Source organism: Urocampus carinirostris, chromosome 16 (genome assembly GCF_059441175.1).
Source record: "Urocampus carinirostris isolate Australia breed hairy pipefish chromosome 16, RoL_Ucar_1.0, whole genome shotgun sequence".
In the NCBI taxonomy this organism is placed as follows: Eukaryota; Metazoa; Chordata; class Actinopteri; order Syngnathiformes; family Syngnathidae; genus Urocampus; species Urocampus carinirostris.
Genome location: NC_142364.1, coordinates 9,350,807 through 9,369,964, shown reverse-complemented (window position 1 = coordinate 9,369,964; position 19,158 = coordinate 9,350,807). Strand labels below are relative to the sequence as shown.

General features: G+C 39.3%; 1 protein-coding gene across 1 annotated transcript in view; it reads left to right on the top strand.

Annotated features, from left to right (window-relative positions):
- The first annotated feature begins 425 nt into the window (after window positions 1–425).
- The window catches only part of LOC148350159 (proprotein convertase subtilisin/kexin type 5-like), a 75,207-nt gene continuing 56,474 nt past the window's right edge, over window positions 426–19,158 (top strand). The window contains exons 1-5 of the mRNA XM_088319994.1: window positions 426–575; window positions 10,054–10,179; window positions 11,515–11,598; window positions 14,427–14,570; window positions 17,556–17,626. Coding sequence (XP_088176120.1) covers window positions 426–575; window positions 10,054–10,179; window positions 11,515–11,598; window positions 14,427–14,570; window positions 17,556–17,626 — 575 coding nt within the window. The remainder of the gene's footprint in view (window positions 576–10,053; window positions 10,180–11,514; window positions 11,599–14,426; window positions 14,571–17,555; window positions 17,627–19,158) is intronic.

Sequence of the window (19,158 nt, the reverse complement as noted above, 5' to 3'; positions counted from 1 at the left end):
TAAAGTGTCCTTGGACAAGACACTGAATCTCTAATGCCCTCTGAATCGATAATCAGCTGCTATCGGTCAGTGAGTGTGTGAATGGGTAAGTGTGAAGCATATTGTAAAGCGTTTTGGGATATGGGTCTTGGGATATGACAGTATTCCCTCGTTTTGAGTTTTCAAACTTATTTCAAACACCGGAAAGAAAATGACTCACCCCAACGTTCCCATTTAGCCGGTAACCCAACCGGCACACGGTGTGCGGCAACACCCGTCGGCCATCTTGGATCAGCCACCCGACACCTGCTTCACCTTCCCAAAGTCCGTCCCAGTCTGGTTTCCATCGCCGATGGTCTGCTCATGAAAGAAACCACTTCAAACCATGAAGAACACTTCGGGGGCCAGTTAGGAAAACGCCGGAAAGTGGAAATTCTGGGGTGAAAATGCTTCTTCTTTATCCACTGTGGACGGGAACCTTCTTCTATTTTTGCCAGGCAAGGTTCTACACCAACGACTGGGCCTTACGGATCCAAGGAGGCGGAAAAACTGCAACCGAAATAGCAGAGAAACATGGCTTCGCAAATTTAGGACAGGTAATACTGCATACAGATCTTCTACACTCCTAGTGTATTGCCTTGGTGTATATGCAAACCTGGGGCGGCAGAAGCTCAGGAGGTAGAGCGCTCCGAGAGGTCGCGGGTTCGATTTCCGGGCTCCTCCGGGTTGAATGCTGATATGCCCTCGGGTAAGACTTTGACCCCTTAATACCTATGCAGGGTTGGGTAGGGTTACTTTAACTGGATTACTTTCAATGACTTTTGGATGACTCCATTACCAAATATGCTAATAAAAGACAAAAGAAACTAAATATGAATAAAATGATGACTCACAAAACGTGGTAAGCTTTCTCTCCTGGCTTTGATCTCTTTGATCTTCGGCAAAACCAGGGTTGGGTAGGGTTACTTTAACTGGAATACTTTCAATGACTTTTGGATGGCTCCAATACCAAATATGCTAATAAAAGACAAAAGAAACGGAGTAACGGAACACATGGAGCAGCAAAAATGATGTTGGAAAGCTTTTTTTACTTATTTTTATTTTGTTTCTGTAGCATTTTATGTTAGTTTTGCCGGAGATCAAAGACAGGAGAGAAAGCTTACCACGTGTTGTGAGTCATCATCAATTCTCTTTTCATCTCTTGTTTCTTATGTTTTCTCTCTCTCTTTCTCTTTTTCTCTTTCTCTTTTTCTCTTTTTCTCTTTTTCTCTTTTTCTCCTTTTTTCTTTTTCTCTTTTTCTCTTTTTCTCTTTTTTTCTTTTTTTCTTTTTTTTCTTTTTTTCTTTTTCTCTTTTTCTCTTTTTCTCTTTTACTCTTTTACTCTTTTACTCTTTTTCTCTTTTTCTCTTCTCTTTCACTTTCTCTCTCTTTTTCTCTCCTTTTCCTCTGTTTCTCTTTCTTTCGCCCTCTTTTTTCTCTCTCTCTTTCTCTATCATTTTTTGTCGTTCACTCTTTCCTTTTTCTTTCACCTTTTCTCACTCCCTTTCTTAACCTCTCCCTTTCTCATGCTCACTTGTTTCCTCTCTCTTTTTCTTTCCTCGCATTCTCCTCGTCTTTCTCAATTGCTCACTTTATTTTTATTTTTCATATTGAGTTTCTTTTGTCTTTTATTAGCATATTTGGTATTGGAGTCATCCAAAAGTCATTGAAAGTAATCCAGTTAAAGTAACCCTACCCAACCCTGTACCCATGATAAGCAAGTAGCCTCTATCGGAGGGTGTGTGTATGAATGAGTAAATGTGAAGCGCATTGTAGAGCACTATATACAGGCAGACCATTTCAAAAGCGCTGGATTTTATCGCAAACTGGATTTTTACGGAGGAAACCATATCCATCTCAGAATATCAAAAAACACGTGCGTTTAAGGGGATATTGTTCAAAAATTGACCACTAGATGTCGCTGTATTGTGATGCGAAACAAAAAAAAAAGAGTGCTCAGAAGGACAAGGAAAAATATAAACTAGGGACACTCCAGGTGACTGATGTGCACAGTTTTTCGTTCTTTATTTTTTTTACCCAGCCTTTTGTTGATAAAAGAGAAAAAAGAAAAGAAAAATGAAACAATAAAGGACAAAAAAGAAAATATAAAATGAAAGAAAAAGGAGAAAAAGGAAAGATTGAAGGGAAAAGAGAAAGAAGCAGGAGAGAAAAAAGAGAGGAAAAAACCCAAAAACTGAAAGAAAGAGAGCAAGATGGAGAATGAAAGAAACAAGAAGAAAAGAAAAACAGAAAATGGAAAAAACGAAATCAAAGGAAAAAGGGAGAAAATAGGAAAACAGAGGGGAAAATGAGGGGAAAAAAAGATGAGAAATGATGGGAAAAAAGTCAGCAAAAAGAAAAGAAAAAAAGCAACAAAGGACAAAAAGGAAAATATTAAATGAAAGAAACAGGAAAAACAAAAAAGAAATAAAGAGAAAGAAGCAGGAGAGAAAAAAGAGGGGGAAAAAACAGAAAACTGAAAGAAAAAGAGCAATATGGGAGATGAAAGAAACAAGGAGAAAAGAAAAACAGAAAATGGAAAAAAGAAATCAAAGGGAAAAAAGGAGAAAATGGAAAAAAAAAGAAGGAAAAAGGAGGTCAAAAAAATTGAAAAAGAGAGAAATTATGAGAAAAAAGTCAGCAAAAAGAAGAGAAAAAAAAACAAGAAAGGACAAACAGGAAAATATAACATGAAAGAAACAGAAAAAAAACAAATAAGAAGGAAAATAGAACGAAACAAGAGAAAAAAGGAAAGACAAGGGAGAAAAATTGAAAAAAGAAAAGAAAAAAGGACAAAATTGAAAATGAACACAACAAGGAGAAAAGAAAAACATAAAATGGAAAGAAAATCAAAGGGAGAAAAGACGGAACAAAGGAGGTCAAAGAAATAAAAGAAAGAAATGATGAAAAAAAAAGTCCGAAAATAAGTAAAAAGAAAGTACATAAATTAAAGATAAGAAAAAATACAAGAAAGAGTCAGAAAAAGAACAATAAGAAATAACAATAAAGGAGAAAAGGGAAAATATAAAATGAAAGAAACAGGAAAAACAGATAAAAAGAAGAGAAAATAGAAAGAAGCAGAAGAGAAAAAAGAAAAAAAGGTAGAAAAACAGAAAACAGAAAGAAAAAAGAACAAAATATAAAATAGAAGAAACAAGGATAAAAGAAAAAAGAAAAATGGAAAGACACTCATAGGACAAAATGAGAGAAAAGAGAAAAAGGAAGGAAAGGGAGGGCAAAAAAATAAAAGATGAGAAATTATAGTTAAAAAGAAAGAACATAAATGAAAGATAAGAAATAGAGGACCAGCAAGATGGCCGACAAATATGTCAGCTTCCTACAGATGATCCTCATCTAATGTCAAATACACACTTAATAACTCTTCTATTTTCGCTTAGAATTAATATCCATATTGACATTTTTTACCACCAGGAGGCTCGTTAGCATGTAGCCGTTAGCATAATTTGTTAGCATGTAGCTGTTAACACGTATCTGTTAGCAGAAATGATGAGCATGTAGTTGTCATTGTTTAGCCGTCAGCATTACTTTTTAGCATGTATCTGTTAGCATAACTTGTTCAAATGTATCCATGAGCATAATTTGTTAGCATAAATACGTTGGATGATTTGTTAGCATGTATTTATGAGCATAATTTGTTAGCATGTATTAGTTAGCATAATTTGTTAAAAGTTACCATGTAGCCATTTGCTTGAATCATTGGCATGACTTGTTAGCATGTAGCCGTTAGTATTTAGCCCTCAGCATTACTTGTTAGCATGTATCTGTTAGCATAACTTGCTCAAATGTATCAATGAGCGTAATTTGTTAGCATAAATCAGTTCGATAATTTGTTAGCATGTATCCGTGAGCATAATTTGTTAGCATGTATTGGTTAGCATAATTTGTTAACAGTTTGCACGTAGCAGGTAGCATAACTTGTAGCCCTAAGTACAACTCTTCAGTATGTAGCCGTTAGTATGATTTGTTGGCCTGACTCGTTAGCATGTAGCTGTTAGTATAACTTGTTAGCATGTAGCCATTAGCATAATTTGTTAGCATGTAGCCATTAGCACGTAGCAGGTAGCATAACTTGTAGCCCTAAGTACAACTCTTCAGTATGTAGCCGTCAGTATGATTTGTTGGCCTGACTCGTTAGCATGTAGCTGTTAGTATAACTTGTTAGCATGTATCCATTAACATAATTTGTTAGCATGTAGCTGTTAACACATATCTGTTAGCATAATTTATGAGCATGTTCCCGTCATTATTTAGCCGTCAGCATTACTTGTTAGCATGTATCTGTTAACATAACTTGTTGAAATGTATCCATGAGCATAATATGTTAGCATGTATCGGTTAGCATAATTTGTTAACATGCATCAGTTAGCATAATTTGTTAAAAGTTAGCATGTAGCCGTTTGCATGAATCGTTGGCATGACTAGTTAGCGTGTAGCCGTTAGTGTTTAGCCGTTAGCATTACTTGTTAGCATGTATCTGTTAGCATAACTTGTTCAAATGTATCCATGCGGATAATTTGTTAGCATAAATCCGTAAGATAATTTGTTAGCATGTATCCATGAACATACTTTGTGGGCATGTATTAGTTAGCATAATTTTTTTAAAAGTTAGCATGTAGCCGTTTGCATGAATCATTGGCATGACTTGTTAGCATGTAGCCGTTAGTGTTTAGCCGTTAGCATTACTTGTTAGTATGTATCTGTAAGCATAACTTGTTCAAATGTTTCCATGAGGATAATTTGTTAGCATAAATCAGTTCGATAATATGTTAGCATGTATCCATCATCATAATTTGTTAGCATGTGTTAGTTAGCATAATTTGTTCAAAGTTAGCAAGTAGCCGTTTGCATGAATCATTAGCATAACTTGTTAGTATGTAGCCCTAAGTACAACTCTTCAGTATGTATCCGTTAGCATGACTTGTTGGCATGACTCGTTAGCATGTAGCTGTTAGCATGTAGCAGTTAGTGAAACCCGTTAACATGCGGCTGTTAGCATAACTCGTTAGCATGTAGCCGCTAGCAAAATTTGTTAGCATGTATTTGTCAGCATTACTTGTTCAAATGTATCCATGAGCATAATTTGTTAGCATAAAATCTGTTAGCATAATTTGTTAGCATCTATCTGTGAGCATAATTTGTTAGCATGTATCGGTTAGCATAATTTGTTAACGGTTAGCACGTAGCCGTTTGCATGTAGCAGGTAGCATAACTTGCAAGCATGTAGCCCAAAGTACAACTCTTCAGTCAGTAGCCGTTAGCATGACTTGCTGGCATGACTCGTTAGTATGTAGCCATTAGCATTACTTGTTAGCATGTATCTGTTAGCATAACTTGTTCAAATGTATCCATGAGCATAATTTGTTAGCATAAATCCGTCAGATATTTTGTTAGCATGTACCCATGAGCATAATTTGTTAGCATGTATTAGTTAGCATAATTTAGAGTTAGCATGTAGCCGTTCGCATGAATCATTGGCATGACTTGTTAGCATGTAGCCGTTAGTGTTTAGCCCTAAGCATGACTCGCTGTTCGCACAACCCTTTAGTATGTAGTCGCTAGCATGTACCCATTAGCGTGTATCTGTTAGCATCATTTGTTGGCCTGTATCCATTAGCATAACTTATTAGCATATACTTTTAGGGCTGAATGAAAAGATTAAGAGTAAGAGTAATACAGTGGGACCTTGCTACTTCGCGGTTCCACGTTCGAGGGTCTAAAAATTAATGATAATAAAATAAAATAATAATTATAATAAAAAAAATATATATATTTTTTTAGCATTTTTGAAAGGGCAGATTTTCACTTTTGCAGGTGGTTTTGGTCCCCATTAACCGGGTCTAAAAACTAATAATAACATAAAATAATTAAGAAAAATAAAATAAATAAATAAAATATTGGCCGCTGTGGCAACCGTGACAGAACCTGGTGCGACACGGCGGGGACCAATTGGGCGCCATGGCAACCGTGACAATCTAACTATAAGGTAGTCTTTATTTTATATATTTTTTTTTATTTTTTTTTATTTTATTTTATTTTATTTTTTTAGCGGGTGGTTTTGGTCCCCATTAACCGGGTCTAAAAAATAATAATGATAACATAAAATAATTTAAAAAATAATAATAATAAAATAAAATCATTTAAAAAATATTAATAATGAAATAAAATAATTTAAAAAATATTAATAATGAAATAAAATAATTTAAAAAATAATAAGAAGAATTTATTTATCGGGCGCTGTGGCAACCGTGACAGAACCTGGTGCCACACTGTGGGGACCAATTGGGCGCCATGGCAACCGTGACAATCTAACTATAAGGTAGTCTTTATTTTATATTTTTTATATATATATATATATATATTTTTTTTTTTTTTTTTTTTTTTTTTTTTTATTTAAATTTTTTTTTTTTAGCATTTTTGAAGGGGCGGCGTCGCTACTTCGCGGATTTTCACTTTTCGCGGGTGGTTTTGGTCCCCATTAACCGGGTCTAAAAAAAAATAATAATAATAAAATAAAATAATTTAAAAAATATATATATATATATATATATATATTGGCCGCTGTGGCAACCATGACAGAACCTGATGCCACACGGCGCGGACCAATTGGGCGCCTTGGCAACCGTGACAATCTAACTATAAGGTAGTCTCTATTTTATATTTTTTATATATATATATTTTTTATTTTTTATTTTTTTTTAATCATTTTTCAAGGGGTGTTGCTACTTCGCAGATTTTCACTTTTCGCGGGTGGTTTTGGTCCCCATTAACTGCGATAACCGAGGGATTACTGTACTTCACATCACCCTGAAAACACCATCCCTTTTGCGGGTGGTTTTGGTCCCCATTAACCGGGTCCAAAAAATAATAATAATAACAGAAAATAAATTAAAAAATATTGGCCGCTGTGGCAACCGTGACAGAACCTGGTGCGGGGACCAATTGGGCGCCATGGCAACCGTGACAATCTAACTATAAGGTAGTCTTTATTTTATATTTTTTATACATGTATATTTTATTTAATTTTTTTATCATTTTTGAAGGGGCGTCGCTACTTCGCGGATTTTCACTTTTCGCGGGTGGTTTTGCTCCCCATTAACCGCGATAACCGAGGGATTACTGTACTTCACATCACCCTGAAAACACCATCCCAACCGTCAAACATGGTGGCAATTGTGTTTTAATGACATTTTGACGTCTGAAGTCGTCTTTGGCAACCGAATCAATAGGTTCCATGATGTCTACGATAGCTATCCTGCCCTAATTTGATTTTTTTTGACGTCCATGGCAGCGAAGGAGTTAAAGAGTCGGACTCGACGGAAATAACGATTCATATTTTAAGAACAGACGGGATAAGAAGATAATAAGAAGAACTCTAGGTCAGGAACGGATATGAAATCTTACTAGGTTTTTAATTAGAGCAGTCATTTATTCCCGACACCCGTCTGGTTATTATACTTCCGGGATGACGTCCTCGATGCCGACTGATCTTTCCTTGCGTGTAAAACGAGCCTTAGGTGTACGGTGACCGACGGATGGATAATTTAGCAGCTGTTTAGCCTCCGATGAGACACCTAGAAGGTCAATGATGCATTTTCTAGGACGATGTAGGACAGTCCCTGGTGGTCTTTTTTTAGTTTCAGGTCAAGGTTTATTTATTTTGGAGTGTTTGTAGAACACAGGGGTGTCAAACAGGATCAGGCCCGCTGAGAGAAGCGCAAGAGAAAAACGAGCTGCAGGTTGAAATATGTGCACTTGGTGTCAGCCAAGCCAGGCACCGCTCTCAGAGAAACTGTCTCTCTCTTCCTCATCCAAACTGGTTCTCTCTCTCTCTCTCTCTCTCTCTCTCTCTCTCTCTCTCTCTCTCTCTCTGTCTCTCTCTTTCTCTTTCTCTTTCTCTCTCTCTCTCTCTCTCTCTCTTCCTTATCCAAACTAGTTCTCTCACTTTCTCTCTTTCCCCTCTCTCTCTTTCTCTTTCCCCTATCTCTCTCTCTCTCTCTCTTTCTCTCTATTCCTTGTCCAAACTAGTTCTCTCACTTTCTCTCTTTCCCCCCTCTCTCTCTCTCTCTCTCTCTCTGTCTCTCTCTTCCTTATCCAAACTGGTTCTCTCTCTCTCAGTTTCTCTCTCTCTCTCTCTCTCTCTCTGTCTCTCTCTCTCTCTCTCTTTCTCTCTCTGTTTCTCTTTCTCTCTCTCTCTCTCTCTTCCTTATCCAAACTAGTTCTCTCACTTTTTCTCTTTCCCCTCTCTCTCTTTCTCTTTCCCCTATCCCTCTCTCTCTCTCTCTCTCTCTCTCTATTCCTTATGCAAACTAGTTCTCTCACTTTCTCTCTTTCCCCTCTCTCTCTCTCTCTCTCTCTCTCTGTCTCTCTCTTCCTTATCCAAACTGGTTCTCTCTCTCTCTCTCTCTGTCTCTCTCTCTCTCTCTGTCTCTCTCTTTCTCTCTCTCTTCCTTATCCAAACTAGTTCTCTCACTTTCTCTCTTTCCCCTCTCTCTCTCTCTCTCTCCTTCCCCCCCCCCTCTCTCTCTCTCTCTGTCTCTCTCTTTCTTATCCAAACTAGTTCTCTCACTTTCTCTCTTTCCCCTCTCTCTCTCTCTCTCTCTCTCTCTCTCTCTGTCTCTCTCTTCCTTATCCAAACTGGTTCTCTCTCTCTCTCAGTTTCTCTCTCTCTCTCTCTCTCTCTCTCTCTGTCTCTCTCTCTCTCTCTCTCTTTCTCTCTCTGTTTCTCTTTCTCTCTCTCTCTCTCTCTTCCTTATCCAAACTAGTTCTCTCACTTTTTCTCTTTCCCCTCTCTCTCTTTCTCTTTCCCCTATCCCTCTCTCTCTCTCTCTCTCTCTCTCTATTCCTTATGCAAACTAGTTCTCTCACTTTCTCTCTTTCCCCTCTCTCTCTCTCTCTCTCTCTCTCTCTCTGTCTCTCTCTTCCTTATCCAAACTGGTTCTCTCTCTCTCTCTCTCTCTCTCTCTGTCTCTCTCTCTCTCTCTGTCTCTCTCTTTCTCTCTCTCTTCCTTATCCAAACTAGTTCTCTCACTTTCTCTCTTTCCCCTCTCTCTCTCTCTCCTTCCCCCCCCCCTCTCTCTCTCTCTCTGTCTCTCTCTTTCTTATCCAAACTAGTTCTCTCACTTTCTCTCTTCCCTCTCTCTCTCTATCTCTCTCTCTCTCTCTTCCTTATCCAAACTAGTTATCTTGTTTTCTCTCTTTCCCCTTTCTCTCTCTCTCTCCCTCTCTCTCTTCCTCTTTCAATTACTCTGTCTCTTTTTTTCTCTTTTTCTTTAGTTGTCTAAGTCTCTTTCTCTCTTTTTCTCTTTCATTCTCACCCCCTTCTTTCTCTCTACATTTCTCTTTCCAGTTTCTCCATCAATTTATTTCTCTTTCTTTCCATTTACTGTCTTATTCTTTCTCTCTCTAACTCTCTTTCTGTCTTTTTTTCTCACTTCCTCGCCCCCTTCTCTCTCTCTTTCTCCATCAATTACACATGACACTTTCTCTCTTTCCATTTCTCTCTGTTTCTTTCTTTCTTTAACTCTCTTTCTCCCTTCGTTTTCTTTCTTTCTCAACATCTCTCTCTCTCTCTTTCTATCTCTCTCCCTCTCTCGCTTTTACTATCTGTCAATTATCTTTCTCACCTTTTCTCTCTCTCTCTTTCTTCCTCTCCCCTTTTCTATTTTTCCTCTCTTTGTCTTTTGTCTTTCCTTTTTCTCTCACTTTTTCTCACTCCCTTTATTTACCTCTCTCTTTCTCACTCATTTCCCTCTTTCTTTCTTACTTTCTTTTCTTCTTTCCTCGCATTCTTCTCATCTTTCTCTATTTGTCATTTAATTTTTTATTTTTTCTGTCTCTTTCTCTCTCCCACTTTCTCTCTTTCTCTCTATTGTGCTCTCTCTGTTTGTTTCACTTTTTCTCCCTTTTTTCGTCTTACCTTCTCTTTTTCTCCCTCTCTCTTTATTTTTCTCTTTCTCTTAAACCTATTCAGTGACTTTGTTTTGAAGTCTTGGAAAGTGACCCCCCCTAATCCAGGATCTCGGTCTGCACCCCCAGATCGGACAATTGAGGAGTTCTTACCTCTTCCGTCACCCGGAATCGGCGGCGCGGTCTAGCGAGCCCAATGCCAAGCTAACGGCTTGTGTCGCCACGGAAACCGAGGTACAGTCACCGGCCATTTTGGATCGCCCACCAGCTAGGTGTCAAGACTGCGGCCAGCGGGCCTGATCGGGCCCGTCAAGGGTTTCAATCCGGCCGGCGAGACCGCGCCTAGAAAAATACAAGACAAAAATGAGCTGCAGTTTGAAATATGTCCACTTGGTGTTGAGAGTGCCAGGCCACTGGAACTGTATACGCTTCTTTCTCTTTTTTGCTTTCTCTTTCTTTTTTTCTCTCTGTTCCTTTCATTCTGTCTCTCTTTCTCACTCATTTCCTCTTGTTCTCTATATCACTGTCTCTTTCTTTTTCTCCTTCTTTCTTTTTCTTTCTCCATCTCTCTATTTTTCTCTTTCTTAATATCACTCTCTCTCTTTTGGTCAGTGTCCTTCTTTCTCTCTCTCTCTCTCTCTCTCTCTCTCTCTCTCTCTCTCTTCTCAATTGTACTCTTTTTCACTCCTTCTCTTTCTCATTCTCTCTTACTCTGTGTTTCTCTCTTTCTTCTCAATTGTACTCCTTATCACTCTTCCTATTTCTCACTCTCTTGTTTTCACTCTCTCTTTTCCACCCCTCACTATTTCCTTCTCTTTTTCTCTTTTTTCTCACATTCTCATTCTTTCTCTCTCTCTTTTCTTTATTTCTTTCATACTTTCATTCTTTCCTTTTTTTTCTCTTCCTTTCTCTATATCACTGTCTCTCTGTCTCCTTCCTCACTCTCTCTTCTTTCTCTTTCTTCTTTCTATATCACTATATCTCTCTCACTCTCTCTTTTCAGTTTTTCTGCCCCTCACTTTCCCTGTCTCTCTCTGTCTCTCTCACTTTCTCTTTTCTCTCTTTCTTTCATTCTCTCTCTCTCTCTTCTCTCTTTCTGTCATTCTCTCTCTTTTCTTTCTTTGATTCTTTCTCTCTTTCTGTCTTTCTCTCTTTCTGTCTTTCTCTCTTTCTTTCTTTCTTTCTTTCTCACTCTCTCACTCTTTATTTCTTCATATAACTGTCACTCATTCTCTCTTTTCTCTCTCCTTCTGCACCCCCCTTTCTCTCTTTTTTCTCAATTTCTCTCTTTTTTAACCTACCACTCCGCTCCCCTGTAAAGAGTTCATCCTTCCCCACCTCGTGGCCCCTGAGCCCAAACTCGGTACGCATTAGGGAAGTCTTTCTGTTTGTTAGCATAGCATGGGAATGGTGAAAGTAAGAAAAGGCTTGTTTTAAGAACTGTCTAAATCCCGAGAAATATGGAAAAAGGAGATTATTCGGGCACGTCTAAGAAATATACAAAGCCAGGAGATGGTGAGAAGAGAAATAACATGTCTAGTACACATTTATCACATGTTTCCCTTAAAGGTCGTCTGGCTTAAGCAGCAGAAGATCCAGAAAAGAATCACAGGAAATGTCGACTCCAAAAAGGAACACAAGCACTGGTACAATGTGAGAGTTGTTTTTTTTAAATCTGACAACGCATTGTGGGAAGTAATTCGCTTATCATAAACCCCCCCAAATTTTCCAGAAAGAGCGCCCTATAATCCGGTGTGTCTCATACCAGAAAACGCAGTGGATAAAATTGGAATTTCATGATTACAACTGAATCATACTGTTTAGGGCATTGTGGGGAGTAATTCAGTTATCGGAAAACCCCTAATTTGGCCAGAAAGAGCACCCTATAATCCAGTGTGTCTCATAACAGAAAAAAGTGGATAAAATTGGAAATTCATGGTTACAACTGAATAATTCTGCTTACAGCATCGTGGGAAGTAATACCGCCATTGTAAAACCCCCAATTTTTCCAGAAAGGGCGCCCTATAATCCGGTGTGTCTCATACCAGAAAACACACTGGATAAAATTGGAAATTCATGGTTACAATGGAATCATGATGCTTACGGCCTTGTGGGAAGTAATTTGGTCATCGTAAAACCCCAATTTTGCCAGAAAAAGTGCCCTATATTACCGTGTGTCTCATACCAGAAAACACGCGGGATAAATTTGGAAATTCATGGTTACAATGGAATCATACTGCTTATGGCATTGTGGGAAGTAATTCGCTCATCGTAAAACCCCCAATTTTGCCGGAAGAAGCAACCTATAATCCGGTGTGTCTCATAGCTGAGAACACAGTGGATAAAATTGGAAATTCATGGTTACAATGGAATCATGATGCTTATGACATTGTGGGAAGTAATTCGCTCATGGTAAAACCCCCTCTCATGGCTACCTGACTTGTTCTTATCCACGACCTCGCTCCGTTCTCCTGTCCCGGCAACCCGAATTGTTCGGATCCACGACCTTGCTTCCTTCTCCTGTCACGGCTACCTGACTTGGTCCGATCCACGACCACGCTTCGTTCTCCTGTCCCGGCTACCTGACTTGTTCAGATCCACGACTACGCTTCCTTCTCCTGTCACGGCTACCCGACTTGTTCCGATCCACAACCAAGCTCCGGTCTCCTGTCCCGGCTACCTGACTTGTTCCAATCCAAAACCACGCTCCGTTCTCCTGTCCCAGCAACCCAACTTGTTCCAATCCACGACCACGCTTCGTTCCCCTGTCACGGCTATCTGACTTGTTCTGATCCACGACCACGCTCCGTTCTTCTGTCCCGGCTACCCGACTTGTTCCGATCCACAACCAAGCTCCGGTCTCCTGTCACGGCTACACGACTTGTTCTATTCCACAACCACGCTCCGTTCTCCTGTCACGGCTACCTGACTTGTTCTGATCCACGACCACACTTCGTTCTCCTGTCACGGCTTGCATACTTGTTCCGATCCACGACCTTGCTTCGTTCTTCTGTCCCGGCTACCCGACTTGTTCCGATCCACTACCAAGCTCCGGTCTCCTGTCACGGCTACCCGACTTGTTCTATTCCACAACCTCGCTCCGTTCTCCTGTCACGGCTACCTGACTTGTTCTGATCCACGACCACGCTTCGTTCTCCTGTCACGGCTTACATACTTGCTCCGATCCACGACCTTGCTTCGTTCTCCTGTCCCGGCTACCCGACTTGTTCTATTCCACAACCACGCTCCGTTCTCCTGTCACGGCTACCTGACTTGTTCCGATCCACGACCACACTACGTTCTCCTGTCACGGCTTACATACTTGTTCCGATACATGACCGCGCTTCGTTCTCCTGTCACAGCTACCCGACTTGTTCCGATCTACGAACACACTTTGTTCTCCTGTCACAGCTACCCGACTTGTTCCGATCCACGACCTTGCTTTGTTTTCCTGTACCTGCATGGCCACGATCTGTTTTCCTGTCCTGGCTACCCGACTTGTTCCGGTCCACGACCACGCTTTGTTCTCCTGTCACGGCTACCTGACTCGTTCTGATCCACGACCACAACTGTTCTCCTGTCCTGACTACCTGACTTGTTCCGTTCCACGACCACGATCCGTTCTCCTGTCCTGGCTACCCGACTTGTTCCGATCCACGACTATGCTTACTTCTTCTCTCATGGCTACCCGACTTGTTCCGATCCACGACCACGCTCCGCTCCTGTGCCAGCCACCCGACTTGTTCCGATCCATGACCACGCTTCGTTCTCCTGTTCTGGCTACCCGACTTGTTCTGATCCACGACCACGCTCCATTCACCTGTCCCAGCTACCTGACTTGTTCCGATCCAAGACCACAATCTGTTCTCCTGTCCTGGCTACCTGACTTGTTCCGATCCACGACCACGTTTCGCTCCTGTGCCAGCCACCCGACTTGTTCCGATCCATGACCACGCTTCGTTCTCCTGTTCTGGCTACCCGACTTGTTCTGATCCATGACCACGCTCCGCTCCTGTGCCAGCCACCCGACTTGTTCTGATCCATGACCACGCTTCGTTCTCCTGTCCCGGCTACCCGACTTGTTCTATTCCACAACCACGCTCCGTTCTCCTGTCACGGCTACCTGACTTGTTCCGATCCACGACCACGTTTCGTTCTCCTGTCACGGCTACCCAACTTGTTCCAATCCACAACCTTGCTTTGTTCTCCTGTCACGGCTTCCTGACTTGTTCCGATCCACGACCTTGCTTCGTTCTCCTGTCCCGGCTACCCGACTTCTTCCGATCCACTCTCCAGCCCTGGCTGTCCGCCTCACTACCTGTCACCGTCCGCAGGGGCTTCCTGTTCCTCTCTTCCTGATCCCCCCGATCCCTTACCAAAGTGTTGTGTGAAACGTTACGCATTTGGGTCCACTATTTGTCCCAAAGGCACTCACCTTAGACCCTGAAAATACGGTTAATTTCTCGCTATTCCCTTTGCAGTTCTGCGCCGACTCCTCCGAAGGCTGCCGTCCCCCCATGAATATCGCCGGGGCCTGGGGCAGGGGCTACACCGGCAGGGGCGTGGTAGTGTCCGTCCTTGAGGGAGGCATCAATGGAAAGCATCCGGACTTGAAACCCAATTACGTGAGTACCAATCTTCCCTGTCATTTTCCTTACGGGTCTGAGCGTTCACACAAATGAGCAACGCCTGAAACAACAGTGAGCAACGGCAATCCCAAGTGTGGCAACTAAATCATTATCAAACATGTCCAAGACATCAAGTTACACTTTGCTGAGTTTCCGGCAATTTTTTGCATTATTGATGTATTATTGCAAAGGTTTTACGGACTACAAACGTCGTTTGTTTTTACAATTCTTTTACAAGATATCCATTTTGATTTTTTTCCTGATATATTTTGTGGCATAATATTAACATTTTCGGGGGATTATTTAGTCGGTTGCACGATACACAATTGTATTTAATCCCATTTTTGAGTGGAAGAACAATGTTGGCAACAAGATTCCCTCGGTATAATTGGAAATTATTTGAATGCAACACAAACTTTTTCTTCTTTTTCCCTGTTTTTTTCTAAAAAAAAATGTAAATTCCTTTAAAAAAATCTCATTGTGTTTATTTTTTCCGAGCTTTTTTGTTCTTTATTACCTTTTTCCCCTTTATTTGCTTCTTTCTTTTCTTCTGGCTTTGGTCTGAATTTTTTTCTGCTCTTTTTTTCTCTTTTTCTCTCCTTTTGTTTCGTTTTTTTCTCAGCGTTTCACTACTTTTTCATTTTGGTATTTTTTTCTTTTTTGTTCTATTTTATTTTGTTGCATCACAAACTTATTTTTCTTTTTCTCTTTTTTTCCCTGTTTTTTTATTGTTTTTTTATTCCTTTAAAAAAATCTCATTGTGTTTATTTTTTCCGAGCTGTTACTTTTTTCTTTTTGTTCACTTTTTACTTTTTTCCTTTGTTTCTTTCTTTTCTTTTTTTTGGCTTTTTCTGAATTTTTCCTTCTTTTTTCTCTTCCTTTTGTTTCTTTGTTCTCAGATTTTCAGTACTTTTTTATTTTGGTATTTTTTTCTTTTTTGTTCTATTTTATTTAAATGCAACACAAAGTTTTCTTCTTTTATTCCTTTTCCCTGTTTTTTTTTGATTTTTTTTTTTAATTCCTTTAAAAAAATCTCATTGTGTTTATTTTTTCTTGCTTTATTGTTCTTTATTACCTTTCTACCCCTTTATTTGCTTCTTTCTTTTCTTCTGGCTTTGGTCTGATTTTTTTTCTGCTCTTTTTTTCTCTTTTTCTCTCCTTTTGTTTCGTTTTTTTCTCAGCGTTTCACTACTTTTTCATTTTGGTATTTTTTTCTTTTTTGTTCTATTTTATTTTGTTGCATCACAAACTTATTTTTCTTTTTCTCTTTTTTTCCCTGTTTTTTTATTGTTTTTTTATTCCTTTAAAAAAATCTCATTGTGTTTATTTTTTCCGAGCTGTTACTTTTTTCTTTTTGTTCACTTTTTACTTTTTTCCTTTGTTTCTTTCTTTTCTTTTTTTTGGCTTTTTCTGAATTTTTCCTTCTTTTTTCTCTTCCTTTTGTTTCTTTGTTCTCAGATTTTCAGTACTTTTTTATTTTGGTATTTTTTTCTTTTTTGTTCTATTTTATTTAAATGCAACACAAAGTTTTCTTCTTTTATTCCTTTTCCCTGTTTTTTTTCGATTTTTTTTTTTAATTCCTTTAAAAAAATCTCATTGTGTTTATTTTTTCTTGCTTTATTGGTCTTTATTACCTTTTACCCCTTTATTTGCTTCTTTCTTTTCTTCTGGCTTTGGTCTGATTTTTTTCTGCTCTTTTTTTCTCTTTTTATCTCCTTTTGTTTCGTTTTTTTCTCAGCGTTTCACTACTCTTTCATTTTGATATTTTTTTCTTTTTTGTTCTCTTTTATTTTGTTGCAACACAAACTTATTTTTCTTTTTTTCTTTTTTTCCCTGTTTTTTTTTTTTTAATTCCTTTTAAAAAAATCTCATTGTGTTTATATTTTTCCTAGCTGTTACTTTTTTCTTTTTGTTCACTTTTTACTTTTTTCCTTTGTTTCTTTCTTTTCTTTTTTCTGGCTTTTTTCTGAAGTTTTCCTTCTTTTTTTCTCTTCCTTGTGTTTCTTTTTTTCTCAGCTTTTCACTACTTTTTCATTTTGGTATTTTTTTCTTTTTTGTTCTATTTTATTTGAATGCAACACAAACCTTTTCTTCTTTTTTTCTTCTTTTTCCCTGTTTTCTTTTTTTTTTTAATTCCTTTAAAAAATCTCATTGTGTTTATTTTTTCCTAGCTGTTACTTTTTTCTTATTGTTCTCTATTTACTTTTTTCCTTTGTTTCTTTCTTTTCTTTTTTCTGGCTTTTTTCTGAATTTTTCCTTCTTTTTTCTCTTCCTTTTGTTTCTTTTTTTCTCAGCGTTTCACTACTTTTTCATTTTTTTTTTTTTCTATTTCCCTCCCTTCCTTTAAGTCATTTTGTGCACAATTCTAGATAATATTTGGTCGTATAGGGATGAAAGAAGCAAAAACAACCTGAAGAGCCGTTTGGGACCCGAAAGAACCGGTTATTTTTAGTGAGCCGAGCCGAAGAAGCCGGTTCTCGAAAAACTCTACTGACTTTACTCAACTTCGTTCTACTTCGACTCGACTTCAAAATACCGCATTTAGGACACAACGTCAGGGGAACCCGTGTATTTTTACCTTCATGCACTGTAACTTTGACTTAATTCACTTCTTAATTATCAATTTCGAGCCCTGATTTTTGTGAGCCGGCTAGATTTTCTTGTGCGCGGAAAAGCTTAGAGGGAACATTGGTGAGTACCCCCACGGATGGGAAAAAGAGATAATGGGTAAGGAGGGGATTCATGAATCATGATCAATTTAGCGCAGCGCTTTAATGTAAAAGTGGATAACAGAGAGAGACATGCCAGCCCTGATGTAGCTCTTGGGCCAAATTGCTCGGATCGGACTAGCGGAATGGACATCCGACGTCGGATCCACTTAACCGTCCGTCGGGCCGGTAAAGAATGCTCTTTGTGATCCGTTTGATGAAACTGAGACGGATGGCATCTACGTGCCGCTTCTCATAATCCAATCTCGCTCAGGATGCTCTCGCCAGCTTTGACGCCAGAGGACAAGAAGGACATCCGAGGTTCCCCGAGACGGCTGCCAACGAGTGAGAACTTCTTCCTCCCGCTTCCTCCGACCCCTCCTTTTAATTCCTGTTCCGTTTCCTATCCCGTTCTCCTATAATTGCATGCATGAATGAATATGCAAATTCCCAGCTCTGTTCTGTGTTCTCGCCGGTGGACCGAAATAGCCTCCATATGCAATCCGGGCTCATGTTCTGGTTTTTGGTCCCCCGCCCCCCCAAGCAGGAACGGGAACCGGTGTGCAGGAATGGTGGCCGGTATTATGACTGCAAACCGTTCCTCGGGCGTGGCCTTCCGAGCACGTGTTGGAGGTGAGTAGGGCTGTGACTCCGAATCAGAATATTTATCGTCATTGACAAGAAGAGGAACGGAACTTGGTTTGGACCATAAAGTGTCAAACAGGCAGCTTGCACGGCCGCACCAAGCGATGAGTCAGACAAAGGAAAAAGAGAGCGAGCTATATGGACCAGGGACGCTTGACTAGATCATGCCTCCTTAGGCGCTATCACAGATATCTGATACCACCAGGATCAGATGACGGTGTTTGAAGTTGCTAAACTTGGTAGAAAGCCAAAGAAGTGATACATTTGCGTTCTGTACTTGAGAATGCCCCTCCAATCAACATAATTAGGTCCAGTAAAAACATTATTTTGTCAATATGTCGCCTTGGATGTTATAATTACATTCAAAACTTCATTTTATCAGATTTCATTATGGTACATGGCTAATTGGTACGTCTAGGAACTGTCTAAGAGGGAGTTGTTTAAAACAAAATATGTGGAAGTCATGCTAATAAAAGACAAAAGAAACTAAATATGAATAAAATGACTCAATTTTGTGCAGGCTCGGGGGGGTAACGAAATACATGGAACGGCAAAAAATGATGTTGGCAAGCTGTTTGGATTTATTTTCCCTACCCAGCCCTGCATGTAGCATGCACCCAATAGCCTTTAAGCTTCATTTCCGCATCTGTAACTATTAGAGCTTAGATCGGGCCTAAAAAAAAATCTAGCCCGAACCCGACCGAGTAACATGTTTTGCGGGACGGAGCCAGAAGAAAACTTAAAATGTCATTATTTTATTCGTGAGGACTGGAGAGGAGGAAGTGATTTGTGATCACAAATTCAAACTAAGTGGCCTTGATAGCATAGTGTCATGATGACTGATTTGGATCACCTGTGCCCAGGGTTGGGTAGGGTTACTTTAACTGGATTACTTTCAATGGCTTTTGGATTAGTACTCCAATACCAACTATGCTAATAAAAGACAAAAGAAACTAAATATGAATCAAATGATGACTCACAACACGTGGTAAGCTTTCTCTCCTGACTTTGATCTCTTTGATCTCCGGCAAAACGAACATAAAATGCGACAGAAACAAAATGAAAAGAAATCCAAACAGCTTGCCAACATCATTTTTGTTGTTCCATGTATTCCGTTACTCCCCAAGCCTGCACAAATTTTAGTCATTTTATTCATATTTAGTTTCTTTTGTCTTTTATTAGCATATTTGGTATTGGAGTAATCCAAAAGTAATTGAAAGTAATCAAGTTAA